The sequence below is a fragment of the Bos javanicus genome, chromosome 17 (genome assembly GCF_032452875.1).
Source record: "Bos javanicus breed banteng chromosome 17, ARS-OSU_banteng_1.0, whole genome shotgun sequence".
In the NCBI taxonomy this organism is placed as follows: domain Eukaryota; kingdom Metazoa; phylum Chordata; class Mammalia; order Artiodactyla; family Bovidae; genus Bos; species Bos javanicus.
Genome location: NC_083884.1, coordinates 35,804,944 through 35,827,647, shown reverse-complemented (window position 1 = coordinate 35,827,647; position 22,704 = coordinate 35,804,944). Strand labels below are relative to the sequence as shown.

Sequence of the window (22,704 nt, the reverse complement as noted above, 5' to 3'; positions counted from 1 at the left end):
TTTGCCACTTTTAGTAGCTGCCTCAGTATGGTATGTACTAACCTTGCAATATTGCTAAAAACCTGCTGGTCATACCCAGAAAAACAAAAAGGTAATAAAATCTCTTTTGTGTATGATATTAACTATGTTAACTATAGTATTTCAGTATTCTAAAATAATGCATTACTATATTCATATAAATTACTTTGCTTATATTCCTAAGTTGTGAAACACCTTTGAGTTTGTGATTTGGGGTTAAGTGATATATAGACCCTTTGATATATTTAAAAATACACTTTTTTAGTATTACAAACATAATGCATATTTGAGTAGAGAACTTGGAAATCTTTTCTTAAATGCAGATGGGAAATATAGCTTATAATCCTACCTACTATTCCAGTATGATACTCCTAATCTTAAAAGTATGTTATTTCATTTTCTTGTCATGTATTTATATTTTTTGTGTATATGTGCATGTGTGCACTAAGTCACTTCGGTTGTGTCTGACTTTTTGTGACCTCATAGACTATAACCCAACAGGCTCTGCTGTTCATGGGATTTCCCAGGCAAGAATACTGGAGTGGGTTGCCATTTCCTTCTCCAGGCAATCTTCCCAACCCAGGGATTGAAGTCACATCTTCTGCTTGGCAGGCAGATTCTTTACCTCTGAGCCACCTGGGAAGCTATGCTCATACTTGATATGCTTTTTAGTTAACTCTTTTTATTCAGTATACTATGAACTGAGCCATGTCATAATATGAAATATCCATGTTTTCAAGTTATGAAAGACATATTGTTTTTGATAATCTAATTTCCTTTTCAATAACAATATAGTATTGTATAAAAGTCTTAATTTCATCAATATCTTAATGCTCAAACTGTATAATGCTCAAACCTGTAAAGCAATGAATATTAATGGTAGTTAGTTTGTATATACACACATTTTTAAGTATAAAAGCTTACCCTAGACAGTTTCTGACTTTGGCTGCATAAAGAGGTTTCAAGTCATCTCTGTAAAAAAAACAGAGATTCTCTCTGTGATAAAATTGGACAAATTAGTCAAGATAAAAACCCTTTTCACAACTCTGGAAATTGACTAAAGGCAGAAAACACATTGGAAATTGTATATTCTTGTAAAACTTAGATCTCTGGGAACGAACAGCAGGAATTTGTGAAACCTTTGCCCAAAGGTGTTCCTGTTCTCTCTCCTCTCTCTCTGATAGTTTGAATAGCAAGAACTATAGTTTTATGAGATTGAGAATGCCACCAAAAGTAGTAGATTTTCTGGACTTGATTTTGGGCAAGAGGGTGAGCATTCGTCACTTTTTCAACTAAATGTGCCAAACCTGGTAGGGAGAAAAATGGCAAAAATCAATAACTGATGCAAGGTTGCAGTCCTGGTTAGAGCAAGTGGTATACAAAAGAGTAACTTAACAGGTAGATATTGGAAATGAAAGAGCCATGGAAGAGTTGAAAGAAATTCTCTATATATCCTTGGTTGACCAAGAAATTACACTCAGGTGCAAGTGAGACTAAAGAGAACCCAGAAAAGAGTTAAAAGTGTGAAATAGAACTGCCTGCAACATTAAATACACTGTACCACCCATCCCTCCCCAAATTAACTGATCAGAAGAAGGTAGAAGTCTTATAAGTTTAAGGTGTTGAGTGTAATGCCTGCTGAAATCATTTGCTTATCACTAAGCTTTGCAGTTTATCACAATAGAACTGGACATGGAACAACAGACTGGTTCCAAATAGGAAAAGGAGTACGTCAAGGCTGTATATTGTCACCATGTTTATTTAACTTATATGCGGAGTACATCAGGAGAAATGCTGGGCCGGAGGAAGCACAAGCTGGAATCAAGATTGCTGGGAGAAATATCAATAACCTTAGGTATGCAGATGACACCACCCTTACGGCAGAAAGTGAAGAAGAACTAAAGAGCCTCTTGATGAAAGTGAAAGAGGAGAGTGAAAAAGTTGGCTTAAAGCTCAGCCTTCAGAAAACTAAGATCATGGCATCTGGTCCCATCACTTCATGGCAAATAGATGGGGAAACAGTGGAAAGAATGTCTGACTTTTTTTTCTGGGCTCCAAATCACTGCAGATGGTGATTGCAGCCATGGAATTAAAAGATGCTTACTCCTTGGAAGAAAAATTATGACCAACCTAGACAGCATATTAAAAAGCAGAGACATTACTTTGCCAACAAAGGTCCATCTAGTCAAGGCTATGGTTTTTCCAGTGGTTATGTATGGATGTGAGAGTTGGATTATAAAGAAAGCTGAGTGCTGAAGAATTGATGCTTTTGAACTGCATTGTTGGAGAAAACTTGAGAGTCCCTTGGACTGCAAGGAGAGCCAACCAGTCCATCCTAAAGGAGATCAGTCCTGGGTGTTCATTGGAAGGACTGATGCTGAAGCTGAAACTCCAATACTTTGGCCACCTCATGCAAAGAGCTGACTCATTGGAAAAGACCCTGATGCTGGGAAAGATTGAGGGCAGGAGGAGAAGGGGGAACGACAGAGGATGAGATGGTTGGATGGCATCACTGACTCGATGGACATGGGTTTGGGTGCACTCCGGGAGTTGGTGATGGACAGGGAGGCCTGGCGTGCTGTGATTCATGGGGTCGCAAAGAGTCGGACACGACTGAGTGACTGAACTGAACTGAAGCTTTGCAGATACCTGGTAACTACTAGGAAACCAGGCTAAAACAGAAACTGGAAAGAGACAGTACACACCATAGATGAAAACAGAGCTTACGATTTCAACATGCAGAAAACCAAAACCTTGTAGAAAAATAGAATCCAGAGTTTCTATATTATCCAAAAGTCTCTTTCACCCCAAAAGTTTGAGAGATGTAAAAACAGGAAAGTAAAATAAAATTTATACTTAGGAAGAGTAACATTCAAAAGAAACTGGTTCTGAGAGGATTCCAATTTTGAACACAGTAAAGTCTTCAAAGCAACTGTTATAAATATATTCAAGTTATTAAAGAAAAGTGTAACAATGTTTCAGTAAACAGGTAATCTCAGCAGAGAAATAGAAACTCAAAAAACAGAAAAGGCAAAAGTCAAAAAACTCAAAACTCCTAAAAAAACCCAGATGAATATTCCAGTACTGAAACAATAAATAACAAGTGAAATGAGTAATTCTCTAGATGGACTCAACAGTACATGTGAGATTGCAGAAAAATATCAATGGGCTTTGAAGATAGATCAAAATAATTTTAAAGGACAGATGAAGCAAATAAAAGAAAATTTTACAGAACTTCAGAGACTTGTGGAACAATATTAAGTCTACCAACTTATGTTTACTAGAAATTCTACAGAAAAAGAGAAAGGATCAATAAAATATTTGAAAAATTACTGGAAAAAATTCCCATATTTGATGAAAAACATTAGCAGGCCCAAGATGCTCAAAAAAATCCCAAGAAAGAAAAAAAGAAAAAAAAAGATTCATATCTACATACATCACAGACAAGCTGATTAAGATCAAGACAAAGAGAAAATCTTGAGTTTTTGTGTATTACCAGGATTATGTCAGTATCAATCTGAAGTAAACTATGGTAAGAAAAAGAAGCATATTGTAATTCCTGAAGTAGTCACGAAAACAATAACTTGAAAGCTATTGCTAAAATATCAGCAGAGGAATTAAAATATTGTCCTAAAAAATGCATTTTTAAAAAGACTAGAAGGCAGTAAAGCAGCAAAGAAATAAAAGACCCAGGACTTGGAAAATAAGTAGTGAAATGGCAGACATAAATCCACTTACCAATAATTATTAAAACATTAAATTTGAATATTCTAAAATCTCAAAAATGACAGAATAATCTCAGTTTGTTTCTAAGGCAAACCACTCGATATCACAGTAATCCAAGTCTATGCCCCAACCTCTAATGCCGAAGAAGCTGAATGTTTCTATGAACGCCTACAAGACCTTCTAGAACTAACACCAAGAAAAGGTGTCCTTTTCATCATAGGGGATGAGAATGCAAAAATAGGAACTCAGGAGATACCTGGAGTGACAGACATGTTTGGCCTTGGAGTACAAAATGAAGCAGGGCAAACGCTAACAGAGTTTTGCCAAGAGAACGCACTGGTTATAGAAAACACCCTATTCCAATAACACAGAGATGACTACACATGTGGTCAATACTGAAATCAGATTGATTATATTCTTTGGAGCCAAAGATGGAGAAGCTCCATACAGTCAGCAAAAACAGGACCTAGAACTGACTGTGGCTCAGATTGTGAGCTCCTTATTGCAAAATTCAGACTCAAATTGAAAAAAGTAGGGAAAACCACTCAGTTATTAGGTATGACCTAAATCAAATACCTTTTGATTATACACCAGGCTTCCCAGGTGGCTCAGAGGTTAAAGCATCTGCCTCCAATGCAGGAGACCCAGGTTCGATCCCTGGGTTGGGAAGATCCCCTGTAGAAGGAAATGGCACCCCACTCCAGTATTCTTGCCTGGAGAATCCCAAGGTCAGAGGAGCCTGGTAGGCAACAGTCCACGGGGTCGCAAAGAGTCAGACATGAGTGAGTGACTTCACTTTCTCTTATGATTATACAGTGGAAGTGATGATTAAATCTGATAGAGTGCCTAAAGAACTATGGATGGATGTTTGTAACATTGTACAGGAGGCAGTGACGAAAACCATCCCAAAGGAAAAGAACTGCAAGAAAGCAAAGTTATCTGAGGAGGCTTAACAAACAGCTGAGGAAAGAAGACAAACGAAAGGCAAGGGAGAAAGGGAATGATATACCCAGCTGAGTGCGGAGTTCCAGAGAATAGCAAGGAGAGATAAGAAAGGCTTCTTCAGTGAACAATGCAAAAAGAAAAAAAAAATAGAGGAAAACAATAGAATTTGAAAGACTAGAGATCTCTTCAAGAAAATTTTTGAGATACTAAGGGAACATTTCGTACAAGGATGGACACAATAAAGGACAGAAACGGGAAAGACCTAACAGAAGCAGAAGAGATTAAGAAGAGGTGGAAAAAATACGCAGAAGAACTATACGAAAAAGATCTTAATGACCCAGAAAACCATGATAGTGTGGTCACTCTCCGAGGGCCAGACATTCTAGAGTGTAAATTCAGGGGGGTCTTAGGAAGCAATATGATGAACAAAGCTAGTGGAGGTGATGGAATTCCAGCTAAACTATTTCAATCGTAAAATATGATGATGTTAAAGAAAAAGTAAAAGAATTCCAGAAAAACATCCACTTCTGCCTCATTGATTACATTGATTACACTAAAGCCTTTGACCGTGTGGATCACAACAAACTGTGGAAAATTCTTAAAGAGATGGCAATACCAGACCATCTTACCTGCCTCCTGAGAAACCTGTATGCAGGTCAAGAAACAACAGTTAGAACTGGACATGGAACAATGGGTTGGTTCACAATTGGGAAAGGGGTAGGTCAAGGCTGTGTATTGCCACCCTGCTTATTTAACTGATATGCAGAATACATCATGAGTAGATTGAAAACAGAGGATGAAAAAAAAAAGACATACCATGCAAACAATAGCAATAATTTAGCTGGAGTCTGTATATTAATGTCAAACACACATCAAGATGAGAAATAATACGAGAAACAAAGAGTAACATATTAGTGGTAATACACTACTGTTGTTCCAAATGTTGTTAGTATACAACAGGTAAGTATTGCTATGTTGGTATAACAGTGGAACCTCAAAATGTATAAGCAAAACCTGTAGCATTTAAAGGTTAAATGGAAAGTTCTACAGTTATAGTTGGAGGTTTTAATTAATATTCTTGTCTTAGTAATTGATAGTACAACTAGAGAGAAAATCAGTAAGAATATAGAAGGCTTGGAATACTGCAGTCCAACCAAACCAAACACTATTTTCTGCACAACAGCAGAATATACCTTCTTTTCAAATATACATGGAGCATTCTCCACTACAGACCATGTAGGCCGTAAAGCAAGTCCCAATAAGTTCAAAAGTGTTGAAATTATAAAACTTATGCTGTAACTACTGTACAGTTAAATTAGAAATCAAGGATAAAAATTAAAATTTAAAGAATATAAGAAGTGTTTAGAAATACATAGCCTTAAGTGCTTATATTAGGAAGAGAACCATAAAAATCAGTTATTTAAGCTTCCACCTAAAGAAGTTAGAAGAAGAGTGTATTTTTAAAAAAATAAGAGTGCTTGCTTTGGCAGCACATATACTAAAATTGAAACGATACAGAGAAGACTAACAACATACATGGCCCTTGTGCAAGGATGACATGCAAATTCATGAAGTGTAAAGTATTTTAAAAAGAGATGAAATAATATAGGTTGGAAACTAGGTAAAAACAGAAAAGGAAAACAAACAGAAAAATCAGTGAACTCAAAAGTTGGTTCATTGAGAAAATCAGCACAGTTGATAATCCTTTAGACTGCGAAATAAGAGCACAAATGATCAAAATCTTGAAGGAAAGAAGGGTCATCACTGAAGAGCCCAAAGAGCTAAAAAAAAATTATAAGGAAATACTACAAACAACTTTTGTCAACAAATTAAACAAGTTAGATGAAATGAGCACATTCCTAGAAAGACAAATTATAAAACTTAACTAAGAGAACATATAAATTGAACTAATATAAAGAGATTAAATTATTAATTAAAATTCTTTAAAGAAAAGTGAAAGTGCAGTTATGAATTCACTTGTGAATTTTATCAAATGTAAAAACAAAGATTAACATAAATCATACAAAAAATATTAAAGTAAAGGAGCAGCGAGTGCTTCCCAACTCATTTTATAAGGCAGTATTAAAAACCCTGATACCAGAAGTGGGCAGAAACATCATAAGAAGTGAAAACTATAAATCAGAATCTCTTAGGAACATAAATGTAAAAATTCTTTTTTTTTTAAATTTTATTTTATTTTTAAACTTTACATAATTGTATTAGTTTTGCCAAATATCAAAATGAATCCGCCACAGGTATACATGTGTTCCCCATCCTGAACCTTCCTCCCTCCTCCCTCCCCATACCATCCCTCTGGGTCGTCCCAGTGCACTAGCCCCAAGCATCCAGTATCGTGTATCGAACCTGGACTGGCAACTCGTTTCTTACATGATATTTTACATGTTTCAATGTCATTCCCCCAAATCTTCCCACCCTCTCCCTCTCCCACAGACTCCATAAGACTGTTCTATACATCAGTGTCTCTTTTGCTGTCTCGTACACCGGGTTATTGTTACCATCTTTCTAAATTCCATATATATGCGTTAGTATACTGTATTTATGTTTTTCCTTCTGGCTTACTTCACTCTGTATAATAGGCTCCAGTTTCATCCACCTCATTAGAACTGATTCAAATGTATTCTTTTTAAGTTTAAGGCTGAGTAATACTCCATTGTGTATATGTACCACTGCTTTCTTATCCATTCATCTGCTGATGGACATCTAGGTTGCTTCCATGTCCTGGCTATTATAAACAGTGCTGCGATGAACATTGGGCTACACGTGTCTCTTTCCCTTCTGGTTTCCTCAGTGTGTATGCCCAGCAGTGTGATTGCTGGATCATAAGGCAGTTCTATTTCCAGTTTTTTAAGGAATCTCCACACTGTTCTCCATAGTGGCTGTACTAGTTTGCATTCCCACCAACAGTGTAAGAGGGTTCCCTTTTCTCCACACCCTCTCCAGCATTTATTGCTTGTAGACTTTTGGATCGCAGCCATTCTGACTGGTGTGAAATGGTACCTCATAGTGGTTTTGATTTGCATTTCTCTGATAATGAGTGATGTTGAGCATCTTTTCATGTGTTTGTTAGCCATCTGTATGTCTTCTTTGGAGAAATGTCTATTTAGTTCTTTGGCCCATTTTTTGATTGGGTCGTTTATTTTTCTGGAATTGAGCTGTAGGAGTTGCTTGTATATTTTTGAGATTAGTTGTTTGTCAGTTGGTTCATTTGCTATTATTTTCTCCCATTCTGAAGGCTGTCTTTTCACCTTGCTAATAGTTTCCTTTGATGTGCAGAAGCTTTTAAGGTTAATTAGGTCCCATTTGTTTATTTTTGCTTTTATTTCCAATATTCTGGGAGGTGGGTCATAGAGGATCCTGCTGTGATGTATGTCAGAGAGTGTTTTGCCTATGTTCTCCTCTAGGAGTTTTATAGTTTCTGGTCTTACGTTTAGATCTTTAATCCATTTTGAGTTTATTTTGGTGAATGGTATTAGAAAGTGTTCTAGTTTCATTCTTTTACAAGTGGTTGACCAGATTTCCCAGCACCACTTGTTAAAGAGATTGTCTTTAATCCATTGTATATTCTTGCCTCCTTTGTCAAAGATAAGGTGTCCATATGTGCGTGGATTTATCTCTGGGCTTTCTATTTTATTCCATTGATCTATATTTCTGTCTTTGTGCCAGTACCATACTGTCTTGATGACTGTGGCTTTGTAGTAGAGCCTGAAGTCAGGTAGGTTGATTCCTCCAGGTCCATTCTTCTTTCTCAATATAGCTTTGGCTATTTGAGGTTTTTTGTATTTCCATACAAATTGTGAAATTATTTGTTCCAGCTCTGTGAAGAATACTGTTGGTAGCTTGATAGGGATTGCGTTGAATCTACAAATTGCTTTGGGTAGTATACTCATTTTCACTATATTGATTCTTCCAATCCATGAACATGGTATATTTCTCCATCTATTAGTGTCCTCTTTGATTTCTTTCACCAGTGTTTTATAGTTTTCTATATATAGGTCTTTAGTTTCTTTAGGTAGATATTTCCTAAGTATTTTATTCTTTCCGTTGCAATGGTGAATGGAATTGTTTCCTTAATTTCTCTTTCTGTTTTCTCATTATTAGTGTATAGGAATGCAAGGGATTTCTGTGTGTTGATTTTATATCCTGCAACTTTACTATAGTCATTGATTATTTCTAGTAATTCTCTGGTGGAATCTTTAGGGTTTTCTATGTAGAGGATCATGTCATCTGCAAATAGTGAGAGTTTTACTTCTTCTTTTCCAATTTGGATTCCTTTTATTTCTTTTTCTGCTCTGATTGCTGTGGCCAAAACTTCCAAAACTATGTTGAATAGTAATGGTGAAAGTGGGCACCCTTGTCTTTGTTCCTGACTTTAGAGGAAATGCTTTCAATTTTTCACCATTGAGGATAATGTTTGCTGAGGGTTTGTCATATATAGCTTTTATTATGTTGAGGTATGTTCCTTCTATTCCTGCTTTCTGGAGAGTTTTTATCATAAATGGATGTTGAATTTTGTCAAAGGCTTTCTCTGCATCTATTGAGATAATCATATGGTTTTTATTTTTCAATTTGTTAATGTGGTGTATTACATTGATTTTGTGGATATTGAAGAATCCTTGCATCCCTGGGATAAAGCCGACTTGATCATGGTGTATGATCTTTTTAATGTGTTGTTGGATTCTGATTGCTAGAATTTTGTTAAGGATTTTTGCATCTATGTTCATCAGTGATATTGGCCTACTATCAACAATTATATGCCAATAAAATGGACAACGTGGAAGAAATGGACAAATTCTTAGAAAAGTACAACTTTCCAAAATTCGACCAGGAAGAAATAGAAAATTTTAACAGACCCATCACAAGCATGGAAATTGAAACTGTAATCAAAAATGTTCCAGCAAACAAAAGCCCTGGTCCAGACGGCTTCAAAGCTGAATTCTACCAAAAATTTAGAGAAGAGCTGACACCTATCCTGTTCAAACTCTTCCAAAAAATTGCAGAGGAAGGTAAACTTCCAAACTCATTCTATGAGGCCACCATCACCCTAAATCTAAAACCTGACAAAGATCCCACAAAAAAAAATTCTTTATAAGATATTGACAAACCAAACCCAGCAACATACAGAAAGGATTATATACAAAGGAGGTTTATTCCAGGAATGCAAGGGTGATTTAACACCAGAAAATCATTTGATATATTATGTGAATATTTTTAAGTTCAAAACCTGTTTATCTCAATAGACGTACATAATACATTTGACAAAATTTAACATCTATTCACAGTAGAAACACTGAATAAATAAGAAATAGAACTTCCTCTACTAGATAAAGGGCATCAGTGAAAATCTGCAGTTTACATGACAGTGCTGAAGGCTGAATACTCTTTCCCTTTGCTCTCACCACTTCTAGTCAACATTGATCTGTAGGTTCTAGCCAATGCAGTAACGCAAGAGAAGGAAAGAAAAGGCATCCAAACTGGGAAGGAAGTAGAAAAACTGTCCTTATTCCTAAATAATCTTGTATGTACAATATCCTATGGAATCGACCAAAAACAAACAGCTATATCATGTGTGAATTTAGCATACAGTATAAGAACAACATAGAAGAATAAATTGTATATCTATATGTTAAGAATGAACACTCTAAAATTAAACTGGAAAAAAGTTTTATCCATAACAGTGTGTAAAAAAATTAGGAATAAATTTAACAAAAGAACTATAAGACCTGTACATGAAAAATAATGAAACATTGCTGAGAGAAACTTGTAAAGACCTAAATAAATGGAGAAATGTACCATTTCATAGATTGGAAAACTCTATTTTTAGAATGTCAGTTCTCTCCTAAATCTGTTGATTCAAGGCAAGCTCTTATCAAAATCTCAGTAAGCTTTTGTATAGAAATTGACAAGCTGATTATAGAATTTATATATAAACCCAACGGACATAGAACCAAAACAATTTTTAAAAAGGAAGCAAAATGATAGAGTTACCCTACCTAGTTTCCACAATTTAACATAAAGCCACAGTAATCAAGAAAATGTATCGATTTAGCAATAGACATAAAGATCAATAAACACAGTAAGAGACCAGAGATAAACCCACACACTTACAATCAATTGATTTTGTGCAAAGGTGTCAAGGGAATTAAGTGGGAGAGAGGACAGTCTTTTCAACAAATGGTAATAGAACGGTTGAGTATTTGAGAACAAATTAACCTAGACTTATATCAGTTATACAAAAATCTCAAAGTGGATCATAGAACTAAGAGCGCTAAAAACTATACCACTTGCAAAGAAAATGTGGGAAAATATTTTATTTTCTTGGGCTCTAAAATTACTCCAAAATGACTGCAACCATGAACTTAAAAGTCACTTGCTCCATGGAAGGCAAGCTATGACAAACCTAGACAGTGTGTTAAAAAGCAGAGATGTCACTTTGCCAACAGAGGTCCATATAGTCAAAGGTATGGTTTATACATGTATAAACGATGTACAAACTACATGTACATGTAGTAGTCATGTACAGCTAGGAGAGTTGGACCATAAAGAAGGGTAGGCATCGAAGAATTAATGCTTTTGAATTGTGGTGCTGGAGAAGACTTTTGAAAGTCCCTTGGAGAGCAAGATCTAAACAGTCAATCCTAAAGGAAATCAACCCTGAATAATCATTAGATGGGCTGATGCTGAAGCTCCAATACTTTGGCTACCTGATGTGAAGAACCAACTCATTGGAAAAGACTCTGATGCTGGGAAAGATTCACAGCAAAAGGAGAAGGGAGCAGCAGAGGATGAAATGGTTAGATGGCATCACTGACTCAATGGACATAAGTTTGGGCAAACTTCGGAAGGTAGTGAAGGACAGAGGAGCCTGGCGTGCTGCTGTCCATGGGGTTGCAAAGAGTCGGACACAACTTAGCAACTGAACAACAACAACAACAAAATTTGTCTTCCTGCGTTAGGCAAATTTTTCTTAGATATGGCATCAAACATGTAATCCATAAAAGAAAAAATTGGTGGAGTCCAGAATTTAAAACTTGCATTTCAAAAGTCATCATTAAGAAAATGAAAACGTAAGCCACAGAATGGAAGGAAATACTTAAAATCATAAATTTGACAAAGGTCTTGGATCTAGAATAAAGAACTCTTACAAATCATTAAGTGGACAAACCACTCAACTTTTCCAAGTGGTAAAGAATATATGTGGATGGCTAATACACATATAAAGGTGTTCATCCTGATTAGTCATTAGAGAAATGCAAAACCAAACCACAGTGAGATACCACTTCACACCTACTAAAATCCAAAAGTCTGGTTGTACTGCATGTTGTTGCGGAGAAACTAGAAACCTCTTTCACTGCTGATGGGAATGTAAAAGGTTTTAAAATACTTTGGAAAACAGTTTGGCAGTTTGTTTTGTATACTTAGCATGTGATCCAGCACTCCCACTGATATTTATAGGAGAAGCAAAAACTTATATCCACCAAAGACTGGTACATAAATGTTTACAGCATCATTATTTATAGTAGCCAAGCCCTGGAAACAACACAGATGTTCATCAGCTGGTGACTGCATAAGCAATGTGATATATCTATTTGATGGAATACCAATCAACAATAAAGAACAAACTGATACATCAGACAACAGGAATGAATCTGAAAATGGTATGCTAATTTAAAGAAACCTGACACAGAAGAGTACATGCTGTGTTGATCACTTTCTATGAAATTTCTACGAAAAGCAAAATTCTGGGGACAGAAAGTAGATTCATGATTGCCTGAGACTGGGGCTTAGAAGTACAGATTTACTGTATATGAGCACAGTGGAACTTTTTACATGTAATGAAATTATTTTAAAACTGGGCTGTGATGGTTGCACACCTATATCAATTTCATAAAAATACCCACATCAAACTGAACACTTACCAATGGATGAATTTACCATTGGGTGAATTTATGGTATACAAATTTTACCTAAATAAAGCTGGTTTTTCTTTTTTAAAGTTTATCAGTATGTTTATTTATTTAAAAAGTAAAAGGAAATAAGCCAAAATATTCTAGTTATCTATAGTTTGGGAATTATAAGCGAGTTTTTTTTACTTCTTTGAATATTCTTTTTCAAGTTTTCTGTAATGAGTATCATTACTCTTTTAATTGCAAATATTAAAAAAGAAGGAAAATTATCTCTTAGGAGTGTTGAGAATAATTTTTAGTTTCAGAAACAATACTGAAGGAAATGGAAATTCAGAAAGATTTTTCATAATGTTTATAGTGTTAAACTAAAGAAAGATGATTAAGGCTAATTAATTTCTTTTCATAAGCCAAATTCTGCCTATATTCTGTAATTTACTGTTTTTTCTTTCTGTAGCGTATGTCTGGATCCTATCAAGAAGCTAAAACTTTGTTGAAATCCTACTTACAGCAACATGGCTATGGCTCCTGGATTGTGAAATCTCCCTGTATAGAGCAATTTAGTATGTGAATTAAGCAATCCATTGTCATATTAAAAATCTTTTTTTGTGTGTACTTTGACTACTAAATATTGGTGGTTTTTAGATTTCAAAATCAGTCTTGCTATAGCAGTGTTCAGAGATTGCTAAAACTTCGTAAATATTTATGTCAATTTACGTTGAAACATTTGAACTTTTTTTTTTAGTAATTACCTGCTTCATTATGTAGCTATTTTGTATTTTTTATAGACATTACAAAGCCATTACCATTTTGTAATTTAAAAGAAAATTTCTTTTAATTTTTGTACTTTAAAGTTACTTGTTCAGCAAAGATATTCACTGTGTCCTGGTGTCTCACTCAAAATTTTTTTTTAATTAAAAATTGGAATCCAAGAATACAAATAATAATTCTTATTCATTTGTTGATTAAAGCAACAGACACTTGAATGTCTAATATTTGCCAATAATCATAGTAAAAAATAGTAATTAAAATATCATTTCTCATGTCAGAGAAATTTATGAAATCAAATTGAACATAAAAATTCAGAGAAATATTAACCATGTTAGGGAGTACTTTGATAAATTATTCTGATTAGTAAAGGATTATTATAAATGTTTTAAGATTACCTATTTTCAGGTCTTCTGTAAGATCCATTCAAATGTTATTCTTTATAATTTAGATTAGTAAGAATTTCTAATAATAGGTCAATAAAATATTGTTTAGCTTTATATTTGTATTTGTTTATATAGCTAGATGAAAAGAGAAAGTTTAGTTACTCTTGGTTAGGACATATATCTTTGGTGAAATTGAGTTTGTTCTCTTAAAATCTCTTCCTTAGATTAAATCACAGATGGATTAAACATTGACTCTCAAGACTTTGTTCCTCTTAGCTTGGATCTTTATTAAACTACTAGGTCTCACTCCAACTCTAGCCAAGATGAACTATTATAATTTCTGATAAGATTAATGTAGGGCTTTGTTTTTGTTGTTGTTGTTTTAGTTTTGGGGTTTGTTTTTTGTCTATTCTAAAAGTATAATAGAGCTTAGTTGATGAACATTGAAATCATCCTGGATAGAAAGACATACATGTCTTTCAGTAGACTAGATTCTATATTTATTAATAGATTGAATCATGTGAAATTGCCATTTCAGGGTAGAGGGTAGGTAAAAAACGATCAAATATGAGCAATTTCATGTCAGCATACATATACTATTATTAATAATAAGTTTAATTTCCATCAAATAGATGATATTTAGTGTTTTTTTTCTGAATTGATATTTCCTTGTTAAGTCTTCTCAGTTTCTTGTCTGGGTTGATTCCTTCCACAGCTAATTTACAGCCTTAATTTCTATTACTTTAACCTCTCTTTGATAGTAAATTTCCTGTGAATATACAGCATGTTTCATCTTTTCTTGGCTCTTCACATCTGTGGATATTTTGCTTCTGTCTAAATTAGGAAAAGCACAAAATGGTTAACATTTGCCTAAATAGTGAAAGATCATGTTAGACAATTTATTTCCTCAAGAAAAATGTTTAATTTTAAGGGTTAGGTAAAACATATACCCAGCTATTTTACAGATAGGATCCAGTAAGGACTACTGATTTCTTTAACAAGTAGTCACTGAGTGTCTCTGTACATTATGTCTACTTAATTTATATATGGTATTTTGAAGTGGAGAAAGATTGTATCTCAAGAGGGATAAGCTAGATAAAGAATAAAGGAGATGACATTTAGTAGAAGGCAGTCATTTAGCAGAAAGGGTAGAATACAGATGTGAAACCCAACATTGGCTATTATGACTCTGACAGTTGTAAATTATTTAATCTTTTGTAGCTCAGGTTTTTTTCTTTGCAAGGAGGAAATTGGTTCTAGTGGTTATTATTCTTTGTTCAGGGATGGAAGCTTGATAGGGCTTCAGGGTTCATCAAAAGTGGAAATGCTTATTGTTTTTTCTCTGTAATATGTATTGGGTTGTACAAAATGTTTTGCTTGAAAAAAACAAGCTTCTTTTCTAACATAAATCATAAGTAACGTTTAGTTTATAAGCATTCTGAGCACAGTATTTAATTTATAAGCACAATAAAATATTTGTGGCAGATATTTGTCAAAGATTTATATTAAAAAGTTGATAATTATACATTTATGCAGCAGGATCAGGGTTAAGCTATTTTTCAATACAGAAAGAAAATTTTCTGTAAAATTCATTCATTTTAAATGTTCTGTTGGGAAAAGTAAAGCTAGACTTCTAAACCTCTACTTCTAAAGTTGCTCAAAACCCATTAAACTAGTTGCATCTAAGTTAAAGTCCTCTTTTTAGCTCTAAGGTTCTGTTATCTGAGGCAAACATTGAAGGATGGGTAAAATTTAGAAGGCTGAAATTAAAGAGAGAATGCATTCCACTTGGAAATGATAAAGCAAAGATTAGAAGGATAATGTTAACAGTGTTTGAGTCTAGAATTTAGAACACAGGATGGAAGATATTGAGAGATGAATCTAGAAGATGTTCTCAGTTTGGTAGGCAGAGGGAGTTCGTGAGAGATTTCTTATAGGGAAGTGACCTACACTGAAACACAATTTCACAATGTCTTCTTTGTTTTCTTATTATGGAAATTTTCAGAGATATAAAAATAGAAAGTAGCACCCATCACACCAGCTTATTAAAGCATGGCAATCTCATTCCATATATACCTCCCAAAGATAGATTATATTAGAATAGATATCAGACATTCATCTGTAAATACTTTGATATGTATCTGTAAAATATGAACACTTTTTAATACAAAATTCAATTAGTATACCTTAAAAATTAATAGTAATTCTCCATCTCATAAATGTTGTATATATTGTTAGAATCAGAATCAAAATTATATCCATGTATTGGAATTTGAATTTTTGTTAAATATCTATTAATCTACAGATTTCTTCTCATTATTTTTTTCTTTTAACTTAGTTCTTGAAAAAAACTGGGTCCTTTGCAGAGTTTCTCACAATCTTATTTTTGCTGCTTTTATCTCCATGGTATCATTTAACATTTGTCTGTCCTCTGTATTTCCAGAAAACAGTAAATTCAGGTTTAATTTTTTAGCAAAAATACTTCACAGGCAGTATTGTGTGCTTTCTGTTAGAAAGCTTTCTGGGTTGTCTATCTTTTGTGATGTAGCCATCATTGATGAGTCTTGTCTAAATCCATTATTAGGGATTGCGGATTATACTCAAATTATCTCATTACCTGGAATGCTTTGACTTTAAAAATGTCCACTTCTCAGTTATTTGATTACTGAGGTATAGTTGGTACAGAAAAGAATGGATTATTTCTCTTTCTTGATGTTTTTTGAATAGTTAATTCTCTGTCATCCTTTAAAGTTGACCAAACAGTGCTTTTTAGTATCATTATGAATTTAAACATGTCTCCTAGTCTATCCACATTGTTGTAAATGGCATTTTCAATCTTTTTTTATTGCTGAGTAGCATTTGATTTTTTACTGCTGCTGCTACTGCTAAGTCGCTTCAGTCGTGTCCGACTCTATGCAACCCCATGAACGGCAGCCCACCAGGCTCCCCCGGTCCCTGGGAGTCTCCAGGCAAGAACACTGGAGTGGGTTGCCATTTTCTTCTCCAATGCATGAAAGTGAAAAGTGAAAGTGAAGTCGCTCATTCGTGTCCAACTCTCAGCTACCCCACGGACTGCAGCCTTCCAGGCTCCTCCGTCCATGGGATTTTCCAGGCAAGAGTACTGGAATGGGGTGCCATTGCCTTCTCGAGTAGTACTCAAATTGCCTGGCACCCCACTCCAGTACTCTTGCCTGGAAAATCCCATGGACGGAGGGGCCTGGTAGGCTGCAGTCCATGGGGTCGCTAAGAGTCGGATACGACTGAGCGACTTCACTTTGACTTTTCACTTTCATGCATTGGAGAAGGAAATGGCAACCCACTCCAATGTTCTTGCCTGGAGAATCCCAGGGATGGGGGAGCCTGGTGGGCTGCCATCCATGGGGTCACACAGAGTCGGACACGACTGAAGTGACTTAGCAGCAGCAAATTGCCAACATCTGTTGGATCTTAGAAAAAAGCAAGAGAGTTCCAGAAAAACACCCACTCCTGTTTTATTGACTATGCTAAAGCCTTTGACTGTGTGGATCACAACAGACTGTGGAAAATTCTTAAACAGATGGGAATACCAGACTACCTTATCTGCCTCCTGGGAAACCTGTATGCAGGTCAAGAAGCAACAGTTAGAACTGGACATGGAATAATGGACTGGTTCCTAAATGGGAAAGGAGTACAATAAGGCTGTATATTGTCACCCTTCTTAATTAACTTATATGCAGAATACATCATGAGAAATGCTGGCCTGGATGAAACAAGTTGGACTCAAGATTGTGGGGAGAATCAAGATTGCTGGGAGAAATATCAATAACCTCAGATATGCAGATGATACTACCTTTATGGCAGAAAGCAAAGAGGAACTGAAGAGCTTCTTGATGAAAGTGAAAGAGAATGAAAAAGCTGGCTTAAAACTCAACATTCAAAAAATGAAGATCATGGCATCCAGTCCATCACTTCATGGCAAATAGATCAGGAAACAATGGAAACAGTGACAGACTTGATGTTCTTGGACTCCAAAATCACTGCAGATGGTGACTACAGCCATGATATTAAAGGACACTTGCTCCTTGGAAGAAGAGCTATAATAAACAGCATATTAAAAAGCAGAGACATTGTTGCTGACAAAGGTCCATCTAGTCAAAGCTGTGGTTTTTCCAGTAGTCATGCATGGATGTGAGAGTTGGACCATAAAGAAAACAGCACCGAAGAGTCGATCCTTTTGAACTGTGGTGCTGAAGAAAACTTCCACAGTCCCTTAGACTGCAAGGAGATCAAACTAGTCAATCCTAAAGGAAATCAGTCATGAATATTCATTGGAAAGACTGGTGCTGAAGCTGAAACTCCAATACTTTGGCCACCTGATGCGAAGAACTGACTCCTTAGAAAAGACCCTGATGCTGGGAAGGACTGAAAGAAGGAGAAGGGGACGACAGAGGATGAGATGGTTGGAGAGCATCACCAATTCAATGAACATGAGTTTGAGCAAACTCCAGGAGTTGTTGATGGACAGGGAAGCCTGGCGTGCTGCAGTCCATAGGGTCACAAAGAATCAGACACGATTGTGTGACTGAACTGAACTGATTCTTTTGGGGCTTCTCCGGTGGCTCAGATGGTAACGAATCTGCCTGCATTGCAGGAGACTGGGTTTGATGCCTGGGTCAGGAAGATATCCTGGAAATAGGAATGGCTACCCACTCCAGTATTGTCGCCTGGAGAATTTCATGGATGGAGAAGCCTAGTGATGGGGGTTACAAAGAGTATTCTATTTGTGCGTGTGTATACACATCACATCTTTTTTATCCATTCATCTGTCGATTGACATTTAGGTTGGTTCCATATCTTGACAATTATATATAATGCTGCTATGAATACTGGGGCACATGCCTCCATACTCTTTTCCCAGTGGCTGCACCAGTTTGCATTCCTACCAATGGTGTATGGGAGTTCCCTTTTCTCCACATCCTAACCACTGTTTATTATTTGTGTGCTTTTTAAAAAATATTTATTTGGCTGCACTGGGTCTCCATTGCTCTGTGAGGGCTTTCTCCAGTTGTGACAAGCAAGGCCTACTCTTCGCTGCAGTGCGCGGGCTTCTCCTTGTGATGGCTTCTTTTATTGTGGAACATGAGCACTAGGGTGCATGGGCTTCAGTAGTTGTGAAGCATGGACTTAGCTGCCCCACAGCATGTGGGATAGTCCCAGATGGAACCTGTGTCCCTTGCACTGGCAGGTGGATTCTTAACCACTGGACCACCAGGGAAAGTCCCTATTTGTGTGGATTTTGGTGATAGCCATTTTGACAGGTGTGGAGTGATAGCACATTGTGATTTTGATTTGCATTTCTCAAATGGCTAGCAATGTTGAGCAACTTTTCATATACCTGTTGGCCATCTGTATATCTTCTTTGGAGAAATACCTATTCAGGTCTTCTGCCCATTTTTTGATCAGGTTGTTGTTTTGATGTTGAGTTGTAAAGAGTTTATTTATTTTGCATATTAACCTCTATGGATGATACTATTTGCAAATATTTTCCCCCATTCATCAGTGTCTTATAGCTTGCCACATACAGGTCTTTTTCCTCCTTAGGTAGGTTTATTCCTTGGTATTTTACTCTTTTTGATAAGTGGTATTTTTTCCTTAGTTTCTGTTTCTTGTTTGTGTGTAGAAATATAACCAATTTCTATATATTAATTTTGTATCCTGCAACTTGATCAAATTCATTGATGAGCTCTAGTTGTTTTCTAATGGCGTTTTTAGGATTTTTGATGTACTATCAAAGTATCATGTTATAGTATCATGTTATCTGAAGACAGTGACAGTTTTACTTCTGCATTTCTAATTTGGGTAATTTTTATTTCTTCTCTGATTATTGTGGCTAGGATTTCTGATACTATATTGAATAAATGTGGCAGGAATGGGCATGCATGTCTTGTTCCTAATCTTAGAGGAAACACTTTCAGCTTTACACCCTTGATAGTGATGTTGGCTATCAGTTTGTTTTATATGGGGTTTATTATGTTGAAGTATGTGCATTTTATAACCATTTTGTTGAAAAAACTTATTATAAATGTATGCTGAGCTTTGTCATAAGAGATTTTTGCAGTATTGAGATAGATGATCATATGATTTTTATTCTTCATTTTACTAATATAGTGCATCACATTGTTTGATTTGTCGTTATTGAACCATCTTTGCATCCCTGGTAAAATTCTGTTTGATCAAGGTGGTATGATCTTTCTAAAGTGCTTAAGGATTCGGTTTGCTAATATTTTGCTGAGAATCTATGTTTATCAATGATATTGGCCTATAATTTTCTTCTATTGTAATATCTTTGATTTTGGTATCAGGGTGATAATGATCTCATAGAAAGAGTTAGCAAGTGTTCCTTCCTCTCCTGTTTTTTGAAATAGTTTGAGAAGGATAGGTGTTAACCCCTCTCTGAATATTTGGTAGAAGTTAATTGAAGCCGTCTGGGCCTGGACTTTTACTTATTGGAGTTTTTAAATTGCTGATTCAGTTTCAGTATGGTAATTATTCTATTCATATTTTCTATTTCTTCCTGGTTCAGTTCTGGAAGATTGTAACTTTCTAAGAAATTTCCCATTTCTTACAGATTGTCCATTTTGTTAGCACTTGGTTATTCCTGGTAGTCTTTTATGATCTTTTGTATTTCTGAGGTATTGGTTGTAACCTTCCCTTTTCATTTATAATTTTATTGATTTGGGTTCTCTCCCCCTTTTTTCTTGGTAAGTCTGGCTAAAGGTTTATCAATTTTATTTATCTTTTCAAAGCACCGGCTTTTAGTTTCATTGATCTTTTATTTTCTAGTCTCTGTTTTTATTTCTGCTCTGAACTCTGTGACTTCTTCCCTTCTACTGATTTTGGGTTTTATTTGTTTTTTCTTCTTTTCCTTTAAGTTTAAGGTTATGTTGTTTATTTGAGATTTTTGTTGTTCTCTGAGGTAAGCTTGTATCACTAAACTTCCCTCTTACAACTGTTTAAGCTGTGTCCCATGAGTTTTGGATCATCATATTTTTGTTTTCATTTGCTTCTAGGTATTTTTTAATTTCCTCTTTGATCTCTTCAATGATCCATTGGTCATTTAGTAGCATATTGTTTATCCTCCATATCTTTTGTGTTTTTTTCAGTTTTTTTTTTTTTTTTTTTTGCTTGTAGTTGATTTCTAGTTTCATAGCATTATAGTCAGAAAAGATGCTTGATATGATGTCAATTTTCTTAAATTTACCTATGCTGCTTTTGCAGCTTAGTATGTGATCTCTCCTGGAGAATGTTCCATATGCACTTTAAATTTGTATTCTGTTGCTTTTGGATGGAAAGTTCTATTTATATCTAATGTTCATGTGGTCTGATGTGTCATTTAAGGACAGAGTTTACTTACTGATTTTCTATCTGGATGATCTGTCCATTGATGTAAGTGGGGTGTTGAAGTCTCCTACTATTACTATGTTCCTGTTGATTTTTTTCCCTTGTACTTGTTCATATTTGATTTATGTATTTAGGTGCTCCTATGTTGAGTGCATGTATATACAATTTTATCATCTTCTTGGATTGATCCTTTGATCATTATGTAATGTCCTTATTTGTCTCTTGTAGTAGTCTTTATTGTAAAGTCAGTTTTGTCTGATATAAGTATTGCCACCCTGTATTATTCCCTAAGTATTTTTTAATTATTATTTGCATAGGATAATACCTTTTTACATTGCCTCACTCTCAGTCCGTCTGTGTCTTTAGATCAGAAGTAAGTCTTTTATAAGCAATATATAAATGGGTCTTGTTTTTTTTTATCTGTTCAGCCACTCTTTTTTGGGGTGTGTGTGGGATACTTAGCAGCATGTGGGATCTTAATTCCCTGATCAATGATTGAACCTATGCCGCCTGCATTGGAAGTACAGAATCTCAACCACAGGACAAGGGAAGTCCCAGCCACTCTGTGTCTTGATCGAGCATTTAGTCTATTTACATTTAAGGTAATTATTTCCCTGGTGGCTCAGGTGGTAAAGAATCTGCCTGCAATGCAGGAGACCCAGGTTCAGTCCCTGGGTCAGGAAGATCCCCTGGAGAAGGGAGTAACTACCCACTCTAGAATTCTTACCTGGAGAATATCATGGACATAGGAGCCAGCCAGCCAGTTATGGCTGGCTATAGTCCGTGGAGTCACAGAGTCAGACAAGACTGAGAAACTAGCACTTCACTTTATGCCATTATTTTAGTTGTTTGTGGCCTTTTTTTTTTTCTCCTTTTTTTTTTTTCTTTCTCCTGATTTGATGGCTATCTTTAGTGTTATTTTTGAATTCCTTTTCCTTTTTGTGTGTGTATCTATTATAGATTTTTGGTTTATGCTTACCATGAAGTTTTTATATAGAAGTTTTATGTACATGTATATGATGGTTTTAAGTTGCTGGTCTCTTAATTTTAAATGCACTTTTGTAGCCCTGCATTGCTACTCACCTCCTGTTATGATTACTATATTTATATCATATTTTACTTCTAAAATATGTGTGTATCCTTTAGCTGCTTATTGTGGATGTATATAAATTTACTGTTTTTGTCTTTTAACCTGTCTGCTAGCTTTGTGTGTGTGATTTCCTAGATTTACTATATGTTTGCCTTTACTGATGAGTTTTATTGTTTCTTAACGTTCATGCTTCTAGCTCTCCTTTTCCTTTTCACTTAGAGAAATACCTTTAACAATTCTTGTAAAGCTGGTTTGGTGGTAGTGAATCCTTTTACCTCTTTCTTATCTGTTAAACTTTTGATATCTCCTAAGAGCTTTGCCAGGTAAAGTTTTCTTGGTTGTAGGTTCTGTCCTTTTATCACTAAGTATACTGTGCCAGTCCCTTCCAACCTACAGGGTTTCTGCTAAAAAGTCAGCTGATAGCCTTATAGAAGTTCCCTTATATGTTATTTGTTGCTTTTCCCTTGAT

General features: G+C 35.4%; 1 protein-coding gene, 1 non-coding gene and 1 pseudogene across 4 annotated transcripts in view; all 3 read left to right on the top strand.

Moving 5' to 3' along the window:
• ADAD1 (adenosine deaminase domain containing 1) overlaps positions 1-22,704 on the top strand; it is an 85,834-nt gene that overhangs the window by 35,447 nt on the left and 27,683 nt on the right. For 2 of the 3 annotated variants that reach the window (XM_061384259.1, XM_061384261.1), the window contains one exon: positions 13,069-13,174. In XM_061384259.1, the coding sequence (XP_061240243.1) occupies positions 13,069-13,174 (106 nt within the window). Of the gene's footprint in view, positions 1-13,068; positions 13,183-22,704 lie in introns of those variants that run through there. The other variant, XM_061384260.1, reaches the window with a different exon arrangement.
• On the top strand, positions 4,342-4,413 carry TRNAW-CCA (transfer RNA tryptophan (anticodon CCA)). Its single transcript has one exon. It is a non-coding gene; the product is annotated as a tRNA-Trp (tRNA).
• Positions 6,164-6,277, top strand: LOC133229323 (U6 spliceosomal RNA; annotated as a pseudogene).